This window comes from Durio zibethinus, chromosome 18 (assembly GCF_047325235.1).
Source record: "Durio zibethinus cultivar Kanyao isolate XHJ-2024 chromosome 18, ASM4732523v1, whole genome shotgun sequence".
Classification (NCBI taxonomy): Eukaryota; Viridiplantae; Streptophyta; class Magnoliopsida; order Malvales; family Malvaceae; genus Durio; species Durio zibethinus.
This window is the reverse complement of record NC_143179.1, coordinates 11,714,979-11,732,192: the sequence shown is the minus strand read 5'-3', so window position 1 is coordinate 11,732,192 and position 17,214 is coordinate 11,714,979. Positions and strand designations below refer to the sequence as shown.

At 32.6% G+C, this 17,214-nt stretch overlaps 2 protein-coding genes and 1 pseudogene across 7 annotated transcripts; 2 read left to right on the top strand and 1 right to left on the bottom strand.

Annotated features, from left to right (window-relative positions):
* Positions 1-3,866: 3,866 nt before the first annotated feature.
* LOC111299581 (phosphoglucan phosphatase LSF1, chloroplastic) lies at positions 3,867-9,840 on the top strand. 5 transcript variants are annotated; one of them, XM_022894847.2, is made up of 11 exons: positions 3,867-4,166; positions 4,263-4,369; positions 4,947-5,406; positions 5,589-5,657; positions 6,252-6,373; positions 6,662-6,877; positions 7,644-7,752; positions 8,034-8,146; positions 8,434-8,578; positions 8,775-8,918; positions 9,522-9,840. In XM_022894847.2, exons 1-10 carry the CDS (start codon positions 3,900-3,902, stop codon positions 8,892-8,894), a joined length of 1,728 nt encoding a protein of 575 aa, XP_022750582.2. In that variant the 5' UTR covers positions 3,867-3,899; the 3' UTR covers positions 8,895-8,918; positions 9,522-9,840. The 5 variants fall into 5 exon arrangements, with proteins under 5 accessions (XP_022750582.2, XP_022750581.2, XP_022750580.2 ...); XM_022894846.2 differs by having other exon boundaries at positions 9,507-9,840; XM_022894845.2 differs by having other exon boundaries at positions 9,501-9,840.
* Positions 9,841-11,265: 1,425 nt separating this feature from the next.
* LOC111300948 (carbonic anhydrase 2-like) lies at positions 11,266-14,593 on the top strand. Its single transcript, XM_089747562.1, has 10 exons — positions 11,266-11,635; positions 12,118-12,179; positions 12,538-12,708; positions 12,999-13,045; positions 13,183-13,301; positions 13,390-13,443; positions 13,543-13,628; positions 13,844-13,949; positions 14,172-14,330; positions 14,555-14,593. The coding sequence occupies exons 1-10, from the start codon at positions 11,444-11,446 to the stop codon at positions 14,591-14,593; spliced, it is 1,035 nt and encodes a 344-aa protein (XP_089603688.1). The 5' UTR covers positions 11,266-11,443.
* Positions 14,594-15,695: 1,102 nt separating this feature from the next.
* Positions 15,696-16,609, bottom strand: LOC111300535 (transcription factor WER-like; annotated as a pseudogene). Its single transcript, XR_016329870.1, has 2 exons — positions 16,393-16,609; positions 15,696-16,295 (listed from the first exon to the last, which is right to left on the bottom strand). The product of XR_016329870.1 is annotated as a transcription factor WER-like (transcript).
* Between the last annotated feature and the right edge of the window lie 605 nt (positions 16,610-17,214).

Genomic DNA, 17,214 nt, shown 5'->3' with positions numbered 1-17,214 from the left:
ATATCTCTAATTATATTATAAAAAAAAAGAAAAGAACCGTTAATTTTAATTATGAAAGTTTTGTTGAAAATTCTATAAAAAAATATTTTTAATAGAAAAATTAATATGCTTATAAATAATAAAAATTTTAATAAAATATAAAAAAAAATATAAGATAATTGTAAGATTTTATCTGAATAGACATCTCATAAAATTAAAAAAAATTGAAATGGTACTTATAAGTACACGTGTTTGAATATTTATTTGGATGGACTAAAAGAAATTGAAAAGTTTCACATGAATATATATATATATATATATATATGTGTGTGTGTATGTATTTATTTAGGTTGAAAATATTTTATAAAATTATAAAAAAAAATGGCCATGAATATTGACTGTATATGAGTGAGTGATAGATTGATTTATTGATATATTTATAATTTTTATTATTATTAATGGATTTTTTTATTTGTGAAAGTAAATTATTATAGATTGAATTATATTAAATTATTATATCTTGTATGAATGATTTATTATTGAATTTCGTTTTCACTTACTCGAATGTTTATTGATAAAAGGTTTTTTGCTTATCAAGTTTAATTCCTAATAATTTTGATTAAAAAAAATGGATTTTTGGAGTCTACATTATTTTGCTATGCTACGTGTTTGGTGAGCTTCAAGCTTCCAGGTTTGAGCACTTTGCTGAACCTGGATCACTGGTGACCATAAAGTCGGCAATTAAAGGAAAAATGAGCAGAAAATGGGGGGTCTTGGGGTCCAGTAGGGTCGCAACCATTTCTTCTTGGCCTCTTCCGATCATTCACCACATCATCAAATTTGTCTAATTTCCATCATAGTTTCTTGTCATTTTCCAAAGAAAAAAATTCCCTCCCCTCCCCACTTTGCACCAATCTAAGAAGATGTGAAAAGAAAAAGAAGGATTCTTTCCTTTCCCTTTCTTTTTATCTCTTCAAAAGTATAGGAAAAGAAAGTCGTTTAAAAGACTTAAATTCAAATTTAATTGAATTTTATTTTTAAATTTGAATCCAACTTGTAATTTAATTGAATAAGTTAAGTTTAGATAAAATATATTCCATAAAATTGTAAATATAAAATTTAAACATTATAGTTTTATTATTTATTAATAAATATATCTTTTTTAAAAAAAGTTTGAAAACTCATCGGTATTAAGTAAAGTGATCGATTTAATTGATTAAAGTTCGTTTTTTTTTTAAAAAAAAATATTAAATTCGAATTCTATTGGTGATCACTTATTATAATCATCTTGAATATATAATTTGTAAACATCTATTTTACATTGTCGATACGACACATATTATAATTTATCTATTCATAAATTTTTTTTTACCAAAAAAATATTCAAATTTAATTTAATTTATTAGTCAAGTCAAAACTTAATTAAATAATTAATGAATCAAACTCAAATTTAATTAAACTTGATTTCTTTTGTCTTGAATTATATGCTTTATTCCATTCAACATTATTTTATTTCGTCACCTTTTAGAGGCTGAAAGGCAAACCTCAAGATGCTTCCAAAAGGAGAAAAGGATGTTGCATGGCTATTCCACATCAAATCATTTTGTTACTTTCCAATTAGGCCGGTGGCTAGCTGGATTCCTGGTGAAATGAGGCACCATCAAAAGCCAACTTAATTGAGCTACGCAATCATTCTTATCTGATTTTTATTTAATGGAATTCAATATAAAATATTTTCACAAATAGCAGTTAAAAAGAAAACTTTACATAATGATAAATTATCCCCTCAAACTTTTATTTTGAATGTCTGATTATTAGATATAATAATTTTAAATATGATATAAAAATAATACGAATAAAAAATATTATTAATACGATTTAAAATTTTAATAAAAATCATAAATAAATTTAACAAAATAAAAATATATATATTATATTTTTTGTATTGACACAAATTATAATATATAATTTTTATGAAAAATATAATATAAATATATAAAATTTTAATATTTTATACTATACAAATACATAAATTATTAAATTTATCGATTTCTCGCAAATGGTGTAGAGTAATTATTTAATAAGTAACAAATTTATGAGTATTTATTTTTTGTTCCGGTTTTGACGGGTGACATTAAATTTTTTATTTTGATTGATTTTTCATAAAAAAATTAAAAATCTATCTATTTTTCTTGATGAACCAAGAACAATATTTAATTATTTCAATCTGCTGACTGCCAAATTAATATTTTATTAAATTGTTATTGTCACTCTCACTGCAACAATGAAAAAAAATTTTTGTTGAGTACTCATTCTTAGTTTCACAGTCAAATCTAATTTACTATTATTGGTGAAAGTAACTTTTACGTTTAAATTTTCCTTTTGATTCAACAGGTTTACTTTAATGCTAAATAATAAAAAAATTGTAGCATTTCATAAGTTTGATAATATTAACTTAAGTTCAAATGGAAAATTTTCTTCATTTTCTTTGGCATACAATTTCATCTTGGTTGACTCATTAAAAAAATAAATCATCATTTTTTTTTTGCCCGAAATAATAGAAGCCCACTACACTATAGCTTGTGTCTTTTGGGCTTTTGACCCAAAACTTTTCAGAATCCTGACTCTGAGTAGCATTGGCCCAAAAATAAAAAAATATTTTTAAATAGTAATGAAGTAACGAAAATATTTAATTAAATTTGATAATTTAAAATATTATATTATGATATGATATAAAATTAATATAAATAAAAAATATAAAAATAATACTATTTAAAATTTTAATAAAAATTATTTAATAAATATAATAAAATAAAAAATATTTTATATTTTTATATCGACGTAAATTTTGATATTCAATTTTCGTAAAAAATATATAAATACATAAATTATTAATATTTTATATGAGGTAAGTATACTAATTATCAATTTTATATTTAATGAGAAATTGTTTTTGATCCGAAATGCAAGGATCATGTCATGGTTTTTAAATGAAAACTTTGCAATTATGCAATACAAAGTAACTTATAAGCAGTTCAACTCAACGTAAATTAAGATGCCGTGTATAACAAAAAATTGGATAAACTAAAAGTAGATTAAGAATTTAAAAAATATATAGCCCACCCATATATATATATAAATTATCAAATATATTAACAATTAAATTTTTTAATTTTACGAGCAAAATTAAAATAATAATATATATCTCTTTATATATTTAAAAACTAAAAAATTAATTAAAAATTAAGACATATAATATCATTTTAATTTCATTTATAAAATTAAAAAATTTTATTATCATTATATCAAATAATTTATTATATATATAAAATTTATTGTAAATCATCAACTTCATAGTTTATTTTATGCATGTTTGTACATTTAGAATTGATTATTTGTTTTTATATTTATTTAATTAATTACATATATTAATTAATTGGAGCTTACATATAAAAGTTACATATATTATTCACAATTAATTGTGATAATAAATTCATAAAAAAATCCTTTTATGGCATATAAAATAAATCAATTAAAAGCATTATCATGTAAAACTAATATATAAAAATGTTTATATTTCATTTTCCGTACATCAAATCTTCGAGCTGCCTTCAATTATTATAGAGAAAAGCCGTCGCCATACGTAACACTCAAATAGCAAACGTGTCAGTTCTGGATTGGTTATACGTCCTTCTCTTAATGACCTCCAAGATCCAAAAGATTTTTTTATCAAAGCAAAATGAAAAATCTACACGTGGCAGATTAACGTATAAAAGCTACAAGAACTCATGCAACCGGGCCCCATATTTACCACGTGGACCACGGGTTTCTTACCAGGTCTCCTGGCTTTGCTTTTTTTATATTCTTCATCTGTTCATCATCTCTTTAATCGCCGGTTCCATTTTTCTTCTTTGCAAACGATGTCGTTTCCGCTGCAACTCTTCAGTTGGAGAGCAGCCCTCGGTCTTCGCAGCGGAGAATCGAGCTTCATCAATGGAGTTTCGGTTAAAACGACGACGAAGACGCAGAAGGAGAAGAAGAGGATCAAGGTTTTAGCAATGTCGAGTGAAAATTCGGTGTTGAAGATGAACTTGAACGAGTATATGGTTACTCTAGAGAAACCTCTCGGAATTCGCTTCGCTTTATCGCTTGATGGCAAAATCTTTGTTCACGCTCTCAAACGCGGAGTAATGCAATTATCATTTTATTCAGAGTCGTTTTTTTCAAATGAAAAATCAGTTACTATTTTTGTGTAATTTTTCTAAAATAAATTATATTTACAGAGTAATGCGGAGAAATCGAGGATAATAATGGTAGGAGACACGTTGAAGAAGGCGAGCGATTCATCTGGTGGAAGGTTTACTGAGATCAAGAACTTCGGCGATGCTCGGTAAGAGATTTTCTAGGTTTTAAATATATATATTTTAATTTTTTTGAAAAATTTATGATTTTTTTTATGCTTAGTTATCAGTTGTTAATATTTTGTGAATTGATTGGGAAATCTCAATGAAATTACTGAAATTATCTCTTTAGTTAGTAAATTACGAGTGTGAACTTCGTTTGCAATGCTGAAGAAGCTTTGAATGACTGAGTTGTTTAAAGCATGCTATAGCGTGCGATTCACTTATGGTTTGGTTAATTTCAAGTTCTAATACCCTTGAATTGTTGTTGTTTGACCCAGAAAAATCTTGCTAGGGGATTTTAAATCATTGTAGCAAGGACTTGATATAGCAACTAGTTTCATATTGGAGGTAATCTTAGCTGGAGGGGGGAGTGAAGTAGTATTTTCTGCTAACTATGGTTTCTAATCAGTTTATTTGAGTTTTTGTTGATTGTAACTGGCCATGTATCTTTTGTCTAAGCTAGCTTTGATAAATGTTAAGGTAATATTTATCATTCATCTTTGCAATCTTGCCCTGTTCATCAATGTTTCTTTATCTTGTCAGTTTTTGGTTTGCTTTCTTCAGGGTGATGCTGACAGAGAAGACAGGATCTTTTAGTCTGGTCCTTGAGAGACCCTTCACTCCTTTTCCAATTCATGAACTGCATCTCTCGAATGATCTTGACCTTTTGTTTAATAGAGGTCGTATGCCTGTGGCAACTTGGGACAAATCTATATTGGCATCAAATTTGCAAAGTTCCACTGAGGGTGGTGGAAATTCTGGTTTTGTAATATTTTCCTCAAAGTTTCTAGCTTCAAAAGGGTTGAAGTTTTTGAACAATCAAAATGGACACCTTCATTCAAAATTGCAGAAAAACATTCTTGCTTCACCCATTAGCCAACTTCTTTGTATTTTTTCTGAGGAGGAGCCTGGAGATGGAGAATGGGCTCATGGAAGCTTCCCACTGGAGGAATACGTTAAGGCACTGGATCGTTCCAAAGGCGAGCTTTACTATATCCACTCCCTTGGAATGCGTTACAGTAAGGTGCAATGTACATCTCTCTAATGTTTGATAGCACTTCAAAGCCATGGATTTTGTTGTTTCTCTCACCATCTCACTGTGCGCTGCTTCTCTCTCTCTTTCTCTCACGCACATCCTCTCCCCCTATTTTCCTTATTTCTTTTTTTTTTTTCTTCTTCTTGAACCTCTACTGTTTGTTCTGTTAGATTACAGAGCAGATATATGTGGGGTCATGTATACAGACAGATGCTGATGTAGAAACTCTCTCTGATGCGGTGAGTGTATACAGACCCGCTATTTGAGCAGAACCATTTGCTTTTGATTGTGTGATATTAGAGTATTAATCTTGCAAGTATGATGCTTTTATTTAGAGATTGATTTCTGGCTGATAAATTTGTTATATATCGGTTATTCGACCAAAATCTTTGATTCATTTTGTCATTGAAACTGGATTTTATTACAGAGTTTTTAAAGGAACTTCGTAAAGAAAAAGATATGCTTGACACATCATTTCATCACTTGTTCTGAAATTGTGGGACCCAAACACTAACAAGTCTCAATGATCATGAATCATGGGCATTATTCTACACTCTACAATTACCTCAGCTGCATTATCTTTTGATAAGTGAATCTAGTCTCTTATTTTAGCCATTATAATTGCTTGTCTGATCTGTGATTATTTTTCTGCTTCATATTAAAAGATGTCCCAGTAAGACAGTCTCCATTGTGTGTCAATTTTGGTGTATTTTTTTTCCTTTCTTCTTGGTCTGAGGCCAATAGTTTTTTTCAGCCAAATGAGTTTTCATAGCATCAAGTTTTATATTTCCCATTCCATGTCTCCCATTTAACAACTTGGAATTCTGCACCAGGGCATCACTGCTGTAATAAATTTTCAGAGTGGAATTGAAGCAGAAAACTGGGGAATCAATTCCAAGTCAATCAATCAGTCATGCCAAAGATTGAATATCCTAATGATCAATTTTCCTATAAAGTAAGCAAAAATGATGGTTTAACATTCTGTTGATTTCTGAAAGAACTTATCCATGCAAGTGGTTCATCTTTAATCATATGAACTCTTTTGCATGCCATAGCAGTGAAGTTTTCAATAAGCTCATGTGCCTTTAACTTGTAAATGATGTTGCTCTATGATAATTTTCCTTTCTATTCTAAGAGGGGAAATGGATGCATGAATTCACAATGATTCAGCATATATTATTGTCATCATTTGGCATTGGTAGCCCGACATAGCTGATTAATTTGCCTCTGTTTTCTACTTCAGGGATGGAGACTCGTTTGATATGAGGAAGAAATTACCGTTCTCTGTTGGGCTCTTATTACGCTTGTTGAAAAGGAGCCACCGTGTCTTTGTTACTTGTACTACTGGTTTTGATCGATCACCGGCTTGTGTAATTGCATACCTGCATTGGATGACTGATACTTCACTTCATGCAGCTCATAATTTTGTCACTGGATTGCATACATGCCGGCCAGACAGGTACTTTGCTATAATGTTGTTTTGTGTATGTGACTTTGTGCTTGGTATATCAAGGAGCTTTTGTTGTGATTTTCCATGTTCCTTGCTTTAATTCATTATTGTAGAGATTCATTTCCTTATTCACAGCTTTACCTCTGCTCCTTCAGCATTCTTCTAGTATGATTCTTGGTGTTAAGTAGTGCTATCTCATATCTGTTAAGTCTTGGATTGCCTGTGGTCTTATATTCTAGTTGGGCCACTGCACCTATAGCCAATTGGTTTTAGGTTGGATGCTTAACATGATATAAGAATCCAAGTTCTGTTATGTTATTCCTGTCTGTTACTGCTTTTGAGATTGTCACAAGGCCTATGTTTCCTGCACTGATGGAGCCTATTAAGTGGTGTTATCCCACATCTGTTAAGTCTTGGACTGCATGTGGTCTTATATTCAAGTTAGGCCTCTCTATCCATTTCCAATTGGTTTTAGGTTGGATGCTTAACACTTGACCGAGATTCTTATTTGATGGAGTCAATGTATTTCTCAATCTTTTCTGTCCAAGATGGGAAAAGAAACTTTCAAGAAAGAAAGAAAAACTTCTATTAGTATTTGGAATAAGCAGATAAAATATTTAGTCAAAAAATGAAGGGATTTTAGTGGCTCTCTTACTGTTTTATTATAGTTACACTAACACACGTTAGGGAACTAAAATTATATGTGCTTTGCTGATCTTCAGTATATGTTATGTTTTCAAGAATCCGTAAAACTATTGATTATTGCAACACATAGGCCAGCAATTGCTTGGGCAACATGGGATCTTATAGCTATGATAGAAGGTGGCAGACATGATGGACCCGCAACACATGCTTTGACCTTTGTGTGGAATGGCCATAACGAGGTAATTTATTAAATCTTGCCTTTCTTGTTTCTGCATTGGGCTTTTCTGATGGATAGGAAATCCCACATCCTAAGGGCCATAATGGCATAATCCCTTCCTGGAATTTTATATTCCCAAAGGCTTTTCCAACTAAACTGGTAGGTACCATGTAGGATTAACCCTATAATGTAGTCTGAAGCATCCACGGTTTTAAGCCATTTTTGTTACTAAAGTGGGGTGCCTAGATGACAACTGGTCTTTGTGAAGCTTTTTTCAAAGTTCTTCCGGTCTTTGTCTTACAGGGGGAGGATGTGTGCTTAGTTGGAGATTTTACGGGAAATTGGAAAGAACCAATTAAGGCTACCCACAAAGGTGGAGCAAGATATGAAGTTGACATTAGACTTCCACAAGGAAAGTAAGTGGTCTTCATTCTATAACTGTTTTCCTAATTGCTCCTTAGTTTTCAAATTATCTCCACTTAACCAGAAAGAATATTATTACCTGGGGCTATATGGTTGATTCTCTACAGAAATTATTGTTTTTAATTATTAATCTAAGCAGGCATGGTTAAAGAATTCTCTAACCCTGCAGCTCTTGCTGGACATCATGCAGTTGGTTAATATGTTATTATAACATTAAAAGCAAGTTGTCTCTAGCACAAAAGATTTTCACTCACATTTTATTAATGTCGCTTGCCTTTAGATATTATTACAAGTATATTATTAATGGGAACTGGCGGCATTCAACATCTTCACCAACAGAAAGGGATGAGAGGGGGAACATTAACAATGTGATTACAATTGGTGGTACTGCAAGTGTGAGGCCCATAATTAAACCACAAGAGAAGGTTAGTTTCTGCAAACATTTTCTAGTAACTTCATGGGGAAAAAGAGAGCCAAATTAGGAAAACAAAAAATGAAAAGAAGCAAAAATTATGGATTTACAGATTTGATAGACGATAAAAAAAGCCAAAGCTTTTAGCAATATTATTGTAATTTTTATTATAAATCCTTGCTGACTATTGTTTGCCTTTGATGTCTTAGGATGCCAATGTTATAAAGGTGATAGAGAGGCCCTTGACAGAGAACGAGCGATTCATGCTGGCAAAAGCAGCCCGTTGCGTTGCGTTCTCTGTCTGTCCTATCAGACTAGCCCCCAAGTAGTTTTGGTTGCTATAAATCCACAAGGTAAATTTTTGTTTGCTTCTCTCCTTGAGACTTGAAATTAGCATGTGTCAATTCCTTATGCAAATAGTATTTGCCCTTCAGTATGATGAGTACATGTCCAATGTAATTCTTCTAGCTTAATTTTGGTTCTATACATTTGTTTGGTCTCTTTGCGAATAAAAAGGTTAATTGCTATCCTTATAGCACGTCCAAGGGTTCAGTGATTTAGGTTTTGATCACATAAAATGTAGTCAATTTTTGATAAATGCATGGGCGGTTTGCATATTCAGTATCTAAGTATGGTCACTGCTTTTTGATTTTAGTATTTTGATTATTAACTGCTATTATAAAGCATGTTTAAACTTTTATCACCGAGGAAAACTCTTCTTCAATCATTTTTTAGGGTTGAGTAAAATCATACTTTACCCATGGAAACGAACCAACTTGGAGAAGAAGAGCATTTTGTCTCTTATTTATTTATTTATTTATTTTTGGTTCAGAGGAAGCTGTAAGTATTGATGTAAGTATTGAGACTTAAACTTTAGACTTGTGAGATACAACCTTTTAAGGGTGATTTAATGAACCAAATAAACTAAATTTCAGTTTCAGTATTTTGTCCTTCAGCTCGTAGCCATCTATGGCCCGAGGAAACTACAATAACAGGACAACACTAAAAGGTACATGACAGGAGGTAAAGGTATGTATCAAAGCCTGAGTTCGGACATGTTGAAAAGATGACAAACAAAGATGTTGGCATAATCTTTTTCTTTGCTAAATGTGTCGACATGATTACAAGGACCAAATGGTACATATAAGAACATGTAAGTCTCCATTTTGTACCTACAACGTTACACTTTCAAGCCTTAAAATAGGAAACATGGTGCAGTTCGAATGCTGGCATTGCTGAGAAAAAAAAAAAAAAAAGACAATACATTGGGTTGTATCAGAGCCGATCGTGCTCTTTACATGCTGTGCTTTTTATTCAGTAAACATGATAAGGATTTTTTCAAAAAAAAAAAGAGGGAATAATTTGATCATTCTCTCGTATAAGCAAGAGGGCAAGATGGGTTAAGCCTCCGCAGACCGTGTGTGCTCAACAATGATTTAGCCTTTAAGGAACAAGAATTTGGTGAGCACCAAAAGAGATTATTATTAGTTTGTTTGGGAAGAGAGATATTTGAATTTATATCGATATCATGCATTAATCATCGAACTTAATGCTTCAAAGTGCGGGAAATGAGATTAATGACTTTCAATCAATAGAAAAAATTTTAGCATCCATCCTTAATTGTATCATAGCCATTTTTATAGTTCATTTGACCATTTTTCATACCAATTGATCCACCCTTTCTCAAATTATAAGATACACATTCCTCATTTTCTGGTAACTTCTAATTCAGAAGACAAATTTTGAGAACTTAAGGATGATCATAAATCGCAATGTATTCAATATTAGTGAATAGTAGTTTGTTAGAGGTCACAAAAATGTTGTTGCAATGCCGAAAAAGCTTTTGCAAGACGAAGCCATAGCTGGAAGCCTGGAATTTAATGTTCACATCCAAAATCTCTCAAAACAGCAGCTGTGCCTGACACAACACGAGACATGAGCAAAGCCATGTATTAGAGATAGGGCCTTATCTCCATGGAAACTACCCCATCATTATAATATTCACTCATCATGTCCGTCTCTCCTGCACTATTGATTTTTCATTCTAAACATTATCCCATCTTAGCAGTTTTGTCTTAACATCATCTTCTCATATCCATACAAATGCTACTATTTTTGGGGGGTATGTATCATCATAAGATGGAGATGGGATGGGACCGGAAACAACTAGTTTTGATTTTCATTGATATCAAGCAGTAATATGATTAAAGAACAAAAAAAAAAGGTAAAATTAACATCTTAGGGATTTACTAATCTCAAGATTGGGATGAATACCACATATATGTATATATGTATATATATATATATATATATATATATGTAAAACTTATTTTCCTTTCTAATTAATTGAGATCATATTTTAATATGTTGGAAGTTGTGAAAAATTAATTTTTTATGAATTCGTTCAAGTTCGACATAAATAAGAGTATCATTTGAATTGACTCGGAAAAGAAAAAAAAATTACAAAAGCCTAAGAATCCCTTGTCCTGAAAAAATCATTTTGTTGATCCAATTGTTCAGTTGAAGGGAAGGGAAGCAATAAGGCATGCATATATTTCTACAGTTACAACAACTGTAGGGAATCCAGGCAAATGTGACAATTTAAGACCACAAAAATAATGGATTTATATACGTGGAGCATGATCCTTGCATGCATGTCCCAACATGCAAAAGGTAAAATATAAGATGATGAACATATTAAAACATACTAGCTAAATTCATGATGAAGAGAGACCAGAGAAAATTTATCGCCAAGTCCAAACCTCATCGACAAGAGTAGAAGCCCCCATTCACCAAGCTTTCGCTTTCATTATCCGGTGAACAATTGTCAATAAAATATGGTATAAATCCAGTATAAATCCTATGACCCTTTGTGACAATGTCGACGGCTTCCATCAACGGTTGGTGCCTCACCTCCACCTCTCCTTCTACTCAACTTTCTTCTCTCCGGAGAGCCACATTGCGGCCTTCTACGGTTGCCACCCTTAACTCTTCCGCCTCTCCTCCTACCTTCATAGGCGACCGCCCGGTCTTCGCCGCTCGTACTCCCTTGCTCACCCCTTCTAATTGGGTACATGAATGTCTCCCTTTTTTCTTTCGTACAAAATTTTCTAATATAATTAATGTTAATATAGTCGAACATTTTATTAAATAAATAATATATTTTTTATTTAATCAAAAAACATACCCAAAGAATAGGGTTCTATCCTCGCTAGAAAAAAAAAATCATTGTCATGCAAGATTAAAACGCGTCAATGTGGCGACGTGGAGATTTTCTACATGAAAACATGGCACTCTAATGGTGATAATGCCTACATAAGCAACTTACGGCCTGGATTATAACACATGTGCGGCACTGATTAACCCAAAAAAAACCAATCAAACTCTCTTTTTGGCTAAATAACGTCAATCAGTAAAACTGAATTATGAGAATTTAGTTAAATTGATTTTCTTTTACCCATCAAAGAACTTAAAGATAGATAAGTGAACATGGACTAACCACATGTTAAAAAAATTTGTCTGAATTTTTAATGGGGGTTTGAAAATTCGCAGAGAGAAGACATGGGAAACAAGTCATACGACGAAGCCATTGATGCTCTAAAGAAACTGCTCAGGTAATAGAAAAAAAAAATAGAACTAATGTTCTGTCTCTATCTTCACTCTTTTAACTGATCTTTAACTTTCTTTGTTTTTTTAACATTACTACATTAATGTACTTCTTCTGTTCTGTACTTTTGATCTCTGATTCAATCGAGACCGTCAGTCAAACCTAGTATTGTTGGCCCACCACAAAATTAATGTCGTTGACTTTTCTTTTAATTTGTACCATAATAAGTTGGTGACATATTTATATATAAAATACAAATATGTAAAAAGATTAATTGACAAAGATTTCTCAGCGAAGCTTTAAATAAAATTTCACATTGAATTATTCACTTAAGTGAGACAATATATTTCATGAGAAATTAAAAGCATCGTTTTTGTTTTTGATTGTACTGAGAAAGGAGAATTGAAAGCTGTAGCAGCTGCAAAGGTGGACCAAATTACAGCTAAGTTTAAGGCAACATCATCTGATGGCAAACCTTTTGATTCTGTTGTGAAGTTGAAAGAAGGATTCATCTACTTCAAGAAAGAAAACTATGAGTTAGTCATCACCCATTTTCCTACATTTCATCAATTTTCTTCTACTTTGTTCTTTAATAGTCTTGCGTCAGCATGTCCAAATGATATCTTATTGTAAAACAAAAAAATTTGAAAGAAAAATTTTTCCTAAACATCTTTTTCATTGATAAAATTAATAAATTCGTGACAAATATATATATATATATATAAATATCACGAATTTATTAATATATATATCTATTATAAGTAGACACTTTGAAAAAAAAATCCACCAATGCGTGCTTTTTATTCACTAACTGCCTTTTTTGCAGAAAGAATCCTGCTTTGTATGCTGAGCTTGCAAAGGGTCAAAGCCCAAAGGTATATATGTTCATTCAAAATTTCAACTTGAGAATTTCAATTTGGAGGTCTGAGACACAAATTTTGACATCAATGTTTATGAATCTCTCGTTATATATGTATGCTGAACCGAAAAATGTTGGCATATATTGTTGCAATATATGATTGTTGCCTGCTCGGACTCCAGGGTCTGCCCATCTCATGTGCTGGACATACAACCAGGGGAAGCTTTCGTGGTTCGCAATGTTGCTAATATGGTGCTACCATATGATCAGGTACCTTAATTTGGACCCAATTTGCTTGGCCAATATATATTAGAAGTTTAGAACCATGCTCTTGACTCTTTGTCTATTTTAATGACAGACTAAATACTCTGGAATTGGAGCTGCCATTGAATATGCAGTTTTGCATCTTAAGGTGAACTATGGAACAGGTTTTTCTATGGGTCAGATATATGAACTATGGAACAATTTATTCTTGGAATCTCATTAAAATGGATGTGTTAATCTTTTGCAGGTACAGGAAATTGTGGTAATTGGGCACAGCGCCTGTGGTGGAATCAAGGGGCTCGTGTCTTTCCCATACGATGGAACCACATCTACGTAAGGCCTTACTGTTTACAAAAGGTTTTTGCATTACTAACTAAGAATGATGGACTGGAGACTTAGATCAGTTAGTTCATGCAACCATTCTTAATCTAGGATTCAAGTCCCAACAGCTATAACCATTTCCCTTATCCCCAAGCAGCGGTCTCCTTTGTACAAAAGAACATGGATGTACTAACTAAAATTTACTCTAATCTGATTGAAATTTGCAGTGATTTCATAGAAGATTGGGTTAAGATTGGAATGCCTGCTAAGACCAAGGTGCTAGCAGAAAACAGTGGTGAGCCTCTGGGAGTTCAATGTACATGTTGTGAGAAGGTAGACACCTTCTTTCTCAGCTTCTTTGCCATTACCTCTAACTGTTTACACTTTTCCTTTGGAATGATGTTAATACACATTGCAACAAAAATCATAATTCAGTTAAATATTAGTAATTGCAATCAGAACAGATTCTGAAACAAAGCATTGGTAGTGAATGTTACTTTATAGGGGGATGAAACCACATTTTTCTAACCACTAATGGGTGCATTATAATTTCAGGAAGCAGTGAACGTATCCCTTGGAGACCTGCTAAGTTATCCATTTGTTAGAGATGGTTTGGTGAGGAAAACTCTAGCACTGAAGGGTGGTTACTATGATTTCATTCAAGGAACTTTCGAGCTCTGGAGTCTTCAGTTTGCCCTTTCGAGCCCTCTATCTGTATGAACACCAACCAATCACCAGTGACCCCATCTTTGTTCCTTAACTACCAGTCTTTTTTTTTTACTACAATGTACTCTTAATGCTTGTGCGTGAGTGACACCGGCCGCGGCTCCTTTGATCTATAAATTCTCACTAGATTTACTTTTACTAAGAAACATAAACGTACTTCAAATGACTTTATTCATGGCTGCATTTTTTTTCGCTTTCTTTTCCTTTGTTAGGTAAAAGATGTCGCCACAATACTTCATTGGAAGCTGTAGGGAGGCCATCCCTGCAAAGATGAGGCTTTGATCTTCACTTTTTCTCACACTATAATCTGAACTGAGTTTTGTAGACTTGAGACATTTTCAAGAACTGGGGTCCTTCAACTGTTTTAATAACGTTCAGCCAATGTTCCTTAGCATATTAATATGTGGCTTGATTAATGCATCAGCAGAAAAAATATAGAACAAATCCATGATTGGCTCATGCCACAAAACCTTACAATACATTCAAGTATAGGAACCTTATAAACAGGTCAAAAATGAATAAACAAAGTTTTATAACGAAGGGTTTGATCAATTTTCACAGCTTCACAGGTACTTGTGCATCAGTGGAATGAAGTAACATAATGATCCAAGAGTCAGATATAAAAGATAGTGTTCTGTCGCTGGAAATGGCAGGACATAAAAATGGATCAAAAATCAATTTACTGTTAAATGTTTATGAGAAATATTTATTTACAGTGAGTGAGATTGATATGTTAACATCTCACTCTTCCATTATTAACAATAGGGGGCCGGTTCTCTGTGTGTTCATTCAAGAACTTGAAGGATTTTTAATTGCCAACAAAGACAGTCATGTGGGCATGTTTTTCTTTAATGGTGTAATATTGCAGACTCTTTAATATCATTACGTCTACAATGCTGTTCCTTTTTTTTGCCATGCTAAGGAAATCTTTGCATTTTCTCCATGCAGATGCCCACCTCGGAAATAAATGGATCAATTCTTTACTGATACTCTTGCTATAAATGTAAACTGCCGATACAGAAAAAGTTTAAGAAATTGAATTTGACCTTACACAGTGAAAACTGCAAATGTTTGTGGTTGCATGTGGATGCCATATATTGAGTAAAAATTTATTAGGCCGTCTTTTTTTTTTTAATACAAAGAGGCGGCAACTTGAAGATAGGATGAGGGATGTAAGTGTTGGGATTCAAACTCTGAACCTACTAGATTTTACCTCTTAAGGGTGACTGCATAAACTAACTGAATTGCCATGTTACCTCTAAAACTAAACATCCTGATCTTCCAGCAAAACATTAAATGAAAATAGTTTTACAGTTAATGAAGTGGTTTTAAGGTATCACAATGGATTAAAAGTTGGACAGAGGAGCTAAATTCAATATGATAAAGCTAATTAAATAGTCATTACTGACAAATTAATTGGCAAAGGTCCTAGCTATCAAGCAAGATCAAAAGAAGAATATTCATCAAAGTACTCCATCATGGAAAGGGTACTTAGCTCCAAATCATTATCAGGAATCCAGAAAGGGTTCATATACCTCTCACTGATCACTGATTCTTGAGTATTGTTTAAGACCTGATCAGTGGATTGCTGGCTGCTACTTTGATCCACTGCTATTTCCATGGCTCAACTGGTGGCACCATCACCTTGACTTGGGTCTATGGCTGCCTGATCTGACACGTTCACTTGCTTGGAACTTTGACAACAATTAACCCTTTTTCGGTTTTTCTCTTTGATGCCTAGTTTCTTCCTCGAATGACAATTCCAGTAAGTTTTCACTTGATTGTCAGTTCGTCCTGGCACCCGTTTAGCAATCAGAGACCACCTGTTTCCAAGAAGCTTATGAAGTCTAATTATAAGGTCATCTTCTTCCTCAGAGAAATCGCCTTTCTTCACGTTGCGGCTCAGGTAATTCATCCACCTTAGCCTGCAACTCTTCCCACTTCTCTTCAAACCTGTATGAGGAAGAACAAAGATTAACCATTCACTTCTGTTGAAAAAGGAAGATTAGCACAAAGAAAAAAAACCAGAAGAAATGAACTGTGCTATGACCTGTCTCGTTGGCTATTTTATTCCACTGTCCTTTTCCACGCAGCTTGACATAATCCATGAGTAGCTTGTCTTCCTCCACTGTCCATAACCCTTTTTTGTATGGAATTTCACCTTCTTTTATCATGGTACTTTGTAGGAGTTCTTGCTGTTGCAGAAGCCAAAGAGCAAAAATGATTTTGTATCAGTAGAAATGTTTGGAATTGAAGTTTTTTGACAGTGTAGACTTCTTGTTATATATATATATATATATATATATATATATATGGACAGGTGATGATGAGAGATGATAGGATGGCAGACTTTGGATAAGTCGCTCTTAGTAGCTTTGGCACACATCTAGATATTTTTTGTTAGCTTTCATGCTAAATTAGTTACCTTTTAAGTGCATCATCCCAAGCTTAATAAGTAAGTCTAATTTTTTTTTTTTTTTAATTTGAAACTTAATCTAAATGGTCCATTCCCCTCTCTTAAGACATGAATTCTTACAACATTAAGATTCGATCACCGCCGATATTTACAATTTTATTTCAGCTATCTTTAAATTTCGATCTTCTTATATATATATATATATATAAATCTCTCCTCCAAATAAAAATTCATTTTGCCATTAATTCTAACTCCATGTTATTAGAAGGTTTCTAATAGTTTTTCCACTTTCAATTAGACCCATTTTGCCATTCTTTTCCATTGTGCTTGGAATACAGCAAAGAAGAACTGGTTACTAATTAACTTGAGCTAATTACTTTCATTGAAAAACAAGCATGCACATGTTTTCTTTTATTTCCTTTTAGGGAACTTCAATTCTTTAATTTTTCAAAACCG